At 46.3% G+C, this 8,512-nt stretch overlaps 1 protein-coding gene across 1 annotated transcript in view; it reads right to left on the bottom strand.

The window, feature by feature from the left end:
- Positions 1-934: 934 nt before the first annotated feature.
- The window catches only part of adgra2 (adhesion G protein-coupled receptor A2), a 36,736-nt gene continuing 29,158 nt past the window's right edge, over positions 935-8,512 (bottom strand). The window contains exons 6-19 of the mRNA XM_030105275.1: positions 7,669-7,832; positions 7,091-7,304; positions 6,800-6,964; positions 6,510-6,708; positions 6,281-6,430; positions 6,030-6,191; positions 5,699-5,899; positions 5,373-5,559; positions 4,892-5,100; positions 4,398-4,525; positions 4,186-4,309; positions 3,933-4,081; positions 3,136-3,225; positions 935-2,987 (exon numbers count right to left, since the gene is read on the bottom strand). Coding sequence (XP_029961135.1) covers positions 1,544-2,987; positions 3,136-3,225; positions 3,933-4,081; positions 4,186-4,309; positions 4,398-4,525; positions 4,892-5,100; positions 5,373-5,559; positions 5,699-5,899; positions 6,030-6,191; positions 6,281-6,430; positions 6,510-6,708; positions 6,800-6,964; positions 7,091-7,304; positions 7,669-7,832 — 3,586 coding nt within the window. The 3' untranslated portion in view covers positions 935-1,543. The remainder of the gene's footprint in view (positions 2,988-3,135; positions 3,226-3,932; positions 4,082-4,185; positions 4,310-4,397; positions 4,526-4,891; positions 5,101-5,372; positions 5,560-5,698; positions 5,900-6,029; positions 6,192-6,280; positions 6,431-6,509; positions 6,709-6,799; positions 6,965-7,090; positions 7,305-7,668; positions 7,833-8,512) is intronic.

The raw sequence follows: 8,512 nt of genomic DNA, 5'->3' as shown, positions 1-8,512 counted from the left end.
AAATGGATACCTTTCAGTTTTATTTTTATTTTTCTATTAGGTGTTTTCAGGCAGCATCTTTCATTTATTTTGGATACATGAACAAAATGCTGAATATTACTTGTGTTTTGAATGACTGTGTAACAACCAGAATAGACTACATGAATGTATTAGTTGATAAATACAGTTTGCGAAAGCTAAAGTAAGTTATAAATATTTTGAGATACATTTTGCTGAAATAAATTAACTGTAGATTTAAAAATAAAGCATGCTCTGCATGTTTGTTCGATTTGGACACTGTTAAATCGCTGCTGCTGACACAATTACTTTTATACTAAAAGTTAGCCCTTAAGATCTATTCTGAATCCTAAACAAGACAAGCTTTTCTTAGAATATGTATTTTTTAACATTAGCTGTTCCAGTCAATTTCACTTCATGCTTAAGACAGACAAACAGCTCATATAGTGAACAATGTCGTATGCATCACACCTGTTTGCACCAATGTGCAGCATGTGGCCCAAAGAACAATGGTGAAAAGCACGACATTGTGCTGTGTGGAAATACCATTTCCTGCTGATGTAATGTCCGATATTGCATATTGTGTATCAAACTGATCCAGGAAACACTCAGTGTGTAACTATCAAGGCAATATTTTTTTTAAGTTTATTTAAGCATCTTCTTTACCATGAAAAAACTGAGTTACTCTGTGGAATTATCTTGAGTTGTGTAGGTTTTATGTAGAATAACACCCTTAGCAAGTTTATTTTGACAAAAGCTTGAAAGTTGATATTGTATCCATCAGTTATTTAGGACTAAGAAAACAGAACAAATAGCACTTACAAGCGCATAATATTGTTAATGAAAACACCTTATTTTTCACCTGAAGTTAAATTTTTACTGTTCATTAAAGCTGATGAGACGACATAGAAACCAAGAAGCATTTTTTAAGATTTGAAATCGCATTGCGTTTTTAATGCACTCTGAGCTTCTGTACAGCCACACTAGCAAATCTTTTCCATCTGTGCACACACACACACGCACATACACACACACACACACGCACACGCACACACGCACAACATATAAGTGCATACATGAGCCCACAAACAAAACAAACACGAAGGTGAAAGGTTGTCCACAGAATAAATGCATATAGCTGTACTTTGGAAATAGAACGCCCCGTATTCTATTTCATGCTATAGTTGATATGCATAGAAAAAAGTCAACTAAAACAATAAAGCTTTCATTACATATCCAAAATCAACATCATATGCCAATTTCAGAATCATCCTGAACATTTTTTTTTTTTTGAAAAGTGAATAAAATAAATGTGTGTCCTATGTTTGAAAATGACAAAAAAATAAAACCTGCCTCATTTTTTTTTTTTACCATTTCACAGCAAACTCTTACGATGCTACAGAGGCAAAAGTACCAGTTTAGGGTCCTGGAAGCCTTCATGAAATTACATCTTAAATTATAGAATAATCAGGAGACCATTGAAACATAACCAAGTCATGTAAGAGTTCATTAAGGTCATGCATAGGTGTTCACATGGAAGTAAGCGTTACACTGTGGTTTCACTTTTCCACAAGCCGCTCTTCATTCCCACAGAGCTGTGGGATTGGTCCGTGCCACTCATGTCCTGCTCCAGCTCCAGCACGGAGTTCTTCAGAGTGCCGTTCGTGGTGGCGGCCCCCGGCACGGTGGTGGTGACGCTGTTCAGCGGGTAGGAGCAGCGCTTGCTTTCACGGTCAGACGCCGCCGCCGCCGCCGCCGCCGCCGCCGCCAGTTTCAAATTGTCTCTGCTGGCACAGCGTCTCTGAGCGCCGTGCACGGCGGCTCTGCTGGCCGCAGACGGCAGCAGAGGGAAGGGCTTGCGGCTCCCACTGCTGCCCCCGTCGCTTCCCTCTGAGGGGCTGGTGGCGACCGACTCGCCCACCCGCTTTCCGTTGCTCAGGGGGCTGGCCTGGTTCTCCGACAGGCTGTGGTGGACGCTGCCGTTCTCACTCGTGGCCTGTTTGTAAACAGCATGTGACGAGCTGAGGTGCTCTAACCCCGTGGGCCCCAAAGCCCCGAGACTGCCCCCACCTCCTGCAGTCCTGAGGGCTTTGAGCCGATAGTGACCTCTGCCCTCGCCCCGATGATAATACTGACTACTCCCTGGTTTAGTTCTGCTGCTCACTTTCCTCCTCTGGGGATGCACGGGGGCTGCAGCACAGTTATTGGCAGGCAGAGTATTGTTTGTTGGCTTGGTGACGTTGTCAGTGCTCGTGCTGGTGTTGTTGCCCGTCGGGATTCGAGAGGTGTGGTTGGAATTGTCTTGTGCCACCTGCAGCAGGTTGGTGAGCTTGCAGGGCCCCGGCCCCACGCTGCTGACCCCGCTGGGCGTGGACGACGACCGAGCCGACGACGAGTTGTGAGAGTCGCCCGGCGGGTGGCAGTTGATGAACAGCTGGGACCCCTGTTCAGACGTATGCACTCCGCTCACAGTCGTGCAGGTGTGTGTGTAAGTAGACATGGGGTGGGAGCGGCGATAGCCTGGGCAACAGGCGAGCCACGACGCCTGCACGTCCGCACGGCGGAAGCAGTGATGGACCACCAGAAAAATCCCCAAGATGGTGGCGGCCATCCCATAAAGACAGCTGAACAGCAGGCTGATGTGACCTGTCAGCCACACCGCCATGGCCGCACAAGACCACAGAACCACAAACAGGAAGTGGGTGGCCACCAGCACAGAGAACTGAGTCTTCAGAGAGTACTGGTCCTCTGGAGGAATAATGGGGTTCAGAGGTCCCACCGCAGAGTCTGTGGAGAGCAGGCTGGTGCTTCCTGTCATCGCGGGATGGCCGTCGGTCCCGGGAGAGGACTGGGTGGTTCCTGTGCATTCTTTGGCCACACGGTGCCTCAGGCGAAATACAGCGCACAGGAAGTAGATCCAGGTCACCAACACCACGAGGCCAGCGGGGACAAAGAAAGAGCCCAGGCTGGAGCGCCAGACCAACCAGCAGCTGCAAGAGTCGCAAAAGATGGCGGAGGAGTCAGCGCAAAAACAATTACATCTTTGTGTGTTCAGTATATCACACAGAATCCCTCACTTCAGCAACACATGAATCAACACAATGTCAGGGGACAAAGAATATAAAGAAAAGAACTTACTATGGACTGTTGTCTCCATAGTTGTTGACATTGACAGCTGCAGTGATCCCACAAATAATAAGAGGAACTCCATCGGCTATCAGATAGAACCTTCAGTGACAGAGAAACACACGTTTTCACGTCATGCATAATTCACAACAAGAACTTTGGGTGTGCTGATGTTTTTAAAATGTGTGCAACAGTCTCATTTTTTTTTTTAAATGATTTCATGTCTTTCTGGTTGTCTGTATTCACAGTTGTGTGATTCTTTGCTCTCTCAGAAGGCAGAGTGTCACAAGGATCAATACCGACTCCAGAAGTCTGAGATTTATTGCAGTCCGATCCCGTGTGGCTGAGTGGGCAACAAAGCGGGCGGCTGGAGGTTCACTGGGGTCAGGGGCAGAGTGTATGATTGCAGTTTCAAGATCACAGGGGCAAAAAAAAAAAAAGCGGGAGGAGAAACGTACAAGAATATTGGGGAAGACAGTGTACCCCTTGAGTCACCCCGCTCAGATTTATGACAACTCCCACTGCTTCTGTCACGTTGGTCTCTCGCATTCCTCCCCTCCCATGCTCATCTCGGCTCTAGGCTTTTTTGCCGTTCAGCATTCACTCTGTTCTGTCCCCCCAAGGTTTTTTAAAAACAGAGAGACTATGGTTGCTGGAGGACAAAGGCTGCTTTTGATGGTGAACTCTTTGGGTGGCCATGCAAAAGCACTCCTCCTGCATCTGTCTCAAACATGAACCGTACTGAAAACAAACAGTAATCTCATGGTGGAGGACGTGGGCGGAAGGTGAGCTGTGGCATGTTCACTGACCTGAGCATAGGTCGCTGAGTAGGTGGAGCAGGAGACTCTCCTTCTGGGACCCGGGGCGTTCTCCACACGGCCTCCTTGTAAATGACCCTGGCGCTGACTCCGATCCACAGCAGGGTCGAGAGGGAGGAGTAGTGCAGGGCGATGCCCACCTGTTGTGTTGCATTCACATCAGACATCCAATTTATAAGCAAAAAAAAAAAAATTATGAAATTTATGAAAAAATATGACAATACTGAAGAAATTCAGAACTTACAGCCTGACAAACCACCGGGTAGCTGGTTAAGCTTATGCCACCTGCATAGATCGCTGTTGTCATGGCGATGTGGAAGCACGTATTCAACAACGTGTGCCAACTTTTTCTGGATATGTGAATCGAACTGTAAGAGCAACAGTGTCAGTTAACGAAAAGATGGAGATTACCCATAAGCAGGTGCAACAGGTCTCTTTGTAGAAATGCTGCAGTACCTGTGGTGAAGAATGTGAGTGATGATGATGGTGAAGAGGCAAAGGAGGAGCACTGCAGTGCAGGCATACACCACAGGGTGGAGCACCCTGACAGGGATGGGACTGGAGTTGGGGAACTCAGGCACCTCCTGAGAAAAGACAAGTTTTCTTTAATCTCAGTGGTGTTGCATGAACTAAATTGAAAACAAGCAACTACATTAACTATGAAGGCCATAAATGTGTGTTTTTCTCTGCAGATGGCTGAAATGCAATCAAGTATAGCTGCCAGAAAAAAAATGTGAAGATTATGGCTGGTAATTTAATAAAAGAAATATTCCAAATCAGGTTATAGTGCATGTATATATAATTAAAATTACTCTCCACCATTTATCACCTATGAAACCAATGATCTATTGACTTTTAGAAAATGTTCTTGCAGCGCAAACAACATGGGAGCAGAGCCTGCCAGTTGATCATGTATGATTTTACGGATTAAATATTCAAAGCCCTTCTACCTGCAGCACAGCGTAGTTTCCGAGCACGGAGCAGCGCATGGTGGACGTGCTGCTGTCACTGTAGACCAGCCGGCAGCCCTCCTGGCTCCAGCCGCCCTGCTTCTCCGGCCCCCTCAGGCTCCACTGGGCCGCCACGGCGTCAGTACCGGGTGACAAGTGGCGCAGCGACACCCAGATGGCCTCCGAGTTGTTCCACATGTTGCACCCGTCTGTGATGGGATGAGATGTAATCTAAATCACAAAACCTTTCCAAAGTGCTTTAAAATGCAGATTGATGTGAATACATTTACATTTATGAAGTCACTTTTATGTCACTATGAATATATTTAATAAAAGAATAGATGAATTACATTGCTAAAGTTTAAAAAGACACAGATTGTACCTTTTATTTTAAGTAGGATTTAAACTTTTTAATATCATTATTTTCTTTAAATGTATAAACCCCCTTAAAAAAAAAAGTTTGGATGAGAAGTCTTCTTACCGAGGCCCACAAAAATGACAGGAGTGTTCACGCTGCGTCTGCGGGAGTGCTCAGTGTTGCTGGAGTTTCCAGACAGAGGGAAAAAGCTGCCAGTTCGAAAAGCTACAAACTGGAGTTTACAATCTGCTGAAGCATCGGGAGGAAACAGAGAAGCGGGAAGAGTCACCGAAGCCAGAGCTACAGAATTCTGGGAAAAAAAGGGGGGAAAAAAAACAGTCTTTATTCATTTATTTGCTGAAATTGACTAATAAAAACATAATAGCTGTCGATGAAGGCGTAATTGCTTGTGAATAGTACAGTATGAGTGGAGCTCACTCAGGCCTCACCTTCAGTGGAAACTTGCTGAGAGAGGTGTTGTGGGAACCGGTGCTGCAGCGGAAATGGAGCTGCTGCTCATGGACGGGTTCTGGCACGTCGATTCCCAGAGTGCTCGTGGGCACATCACGGCGCTGATACGCCGTGCAGGTTATACCGGTGAAGTGCGCCGGTCGGATGAGATGAGCCTCCATCACAATGTTTTTAGACACCTGTTTCAAACATTTCAGTCAATTAATTGCTGCTGTTTATGGGTTGTTAAAAAAGTGTTGTTTTTTCATTTAAAGGTGTTGAGGGAAAAAGACATTTTGTCATTTTACAAAGGAAAATGATGGTCTTCACCATGGAGAAGTCCTGAGCATGACTGTGGAGCTGAGGCCAGGCTAAGGTCTCCAGAGAGTAGACGATGGAGCTACAGGCTCTCTTCTCTCTCTGAGCAAGAGCGAGAATCTGACTGTCCACCTGCATCAGGTTACTGCCCATCTCCACCATCACCTCCGACAACTGAAACACACACACACAGACACTTTTACAGGGACATCCAGAGAAAACATCACAAAAGCATGGCTGTAAAAGATCCATTCTGAACTCACCTCCCTCAGCTGTCGGACATATTCCATGAATCTCTCCATAATTTGCGCCACATACATCACATCTACTGAATCGGTGAAGCCTGTGCTCTCCATCGTGTACGTACGCACTTGATGCGCCACAGTGACGGCATTGGACGCATTGATGGGTCTCTGAAATGTAAGAACCAGACCGCGGTCAGACCGTGAGGCATTGTCTCATGACGAGCCGTGTAGCTCCTGTGGCACTGACCAGGATGAAGGTGTGCAGGACTCGGGTGATGCCGTTGGTGTAGTGGCAGTTGGAGTAGTCCCCGTCCTGCCACTTTCCAGAGCGGTCACAGTATCGGGAGGCCGTTTTCTGCTCCATCCCTCCCTCTACAGGCACTGAGGTGTAGCGCTGCGGCAGGCAGTGATGATGGGTGGTGATGCCTGCCACGGTTCTTGGCCACCTGTTGAATAAGCCCAGAGAACACTGAGAAACCAGACTTTTCTCTCTCTCTCTTTTTTTTAAAGATATATATCACTCCAGCTGTAACCAACCTGAACTCCCCACGGTTGTTGACAACTTTATCTTCTGGACAGAAGGAGACACTGTTCTCCAGCACCACTATTTCAACGGTGCAGGAGGCATTGCCCCTCCCGGTGGAAACCACACACTCCCACTCTCCACTGGCCTCCACGTGCACGTTCAGCAGAATGAGCTCGCTGGATAAAGACAATATAGACAGCCAGTTATCTCACATTATCACCTCATCAGGTTTATGGGTCTGACACAGAAGCAATAGAGCAAACTTTTAAAAAAGAAGTGAGTTCTCAGAGCGCCAGCAGCACCTGGTGATAAAGGTGCAGTCGTGCACCAGACTGTCCTCCAGCTGGACACCCGTTTCTGGATCCGAGGTCACCAGCTGACCATTGTGACGCCAGTGCAGGGTGGTGCTGTTGTCCACCAGGGCGGCGGTGCACTGGAAGGGCAACCGATCACCCCTGAAGACCACCTGACGCTGGGACGGCAGCAGCGACAGAGTGTGCAGCTCCAGAGGGACGTCTGAGAAACATGCAGATGTGACCGTCACACACCAGTCCAAATTACTCGCGCTGCTCTCTCATTACCCAGCCTCAGCCAAACGTTTCCACAGAAGCTCGCACGAGTCCGCTGTTCAGAGCAGATTGGATGCAGACTGCGGCAATTCATAAATGCAACCCACAGGATTAGCTGTCAACACAGTTCATTGATACTTCTAGAAACATTTCTCTGCAGGGTTGTTGGGACAGATCTGTTCCAGCAATTCTTTAAATAGCTGAAATGATGTGGCGTGTTATTATGAGGGTACTGTCATTGTCACTCACAGGCCAATGCGCTCTACAATAAAGTGGCAAACCGCCTCATTCATATGCAGCCAGACTCTCACCACAGCTCAGCTGGCTTTTTCGGAGCCCGCGCAGGGGCTTTCCCCTCAGACTCCTGGGGTAGGCACACAGGGTTTCCTCTCCCAGTCGCGCTGAGCTGCTGCTGAAGAAATCCGGGACCCATCGCAATCCACAGTCGCACGACAGGTACTCTGAGTTAAAGTTCCTGGAGAGAGAGAGAAGAGGACTGTTTTCCTTTTGCAGGTACAGAATTGAAATAAAACACCCATGCATTTGAACACTTGATTACTTTCTGCATTATAGTTAAAACTCCTCATTTACAGAGACATTTTTTTTTTTTTTTGGGGGGGGGGGGGGATAAAACATGAGCACCTTTTGGAGAAATAAACAGTTGGGCTCAGTGCAATGAAAGTATTGACAAAAAAACAAAGATTTTTTAAAAAACAATGAATGCTACAGGGTCAAAATAATATATCCATAGAAAAAATGTGAAAGAAGAAGAATTAAACCCAGACCGAACATTGGCAGAACAAAAGAACAGTTTTTTTCCTGAGAAATGTTAGTCAAGGGAAGTGTTTAGAGAAAAATATGTATTTTCAAACCAATTTTAAATGGTGGGGGAAAAATACTGCAAAGGGGGTGTTGGGATAACCCATGAGGACGTCTGTCCCAGAACTTATATCTATTGTCTTTAGTTCAAATATAACAATTGTCTGACTTTTGGAACCTGGTAGTGTTGTCCGTTAAAAAAACATTTCTGTCAAACACATAGCTTTATGTGAACAAAATTATCATCTGATTTATTTGAATTTATATAGTTGAATCCAGCTAATCCTAATATATTCCATCCATTCAGTTCAGGGTGGTGGGAGGCGATAATCAATC

This window comes from Salarias fasciatus, chromosome 12 (assembly GCF_902148845.1).
Source record: "Salarias fasciatus chromosome 12, fSalaFa1.1, whole genome shotgun sequence".
In the NCBI taxonomy this organism is placed as follows: Eukaryota; Metazoa; Chordata; class Actinopteri; order Blenniiformes; family Blenniidae; genus Salarias; species Salarias fasciatus.
This window is presented reverse-complemented; position numbering and strand designations above follow the sequence as displayed.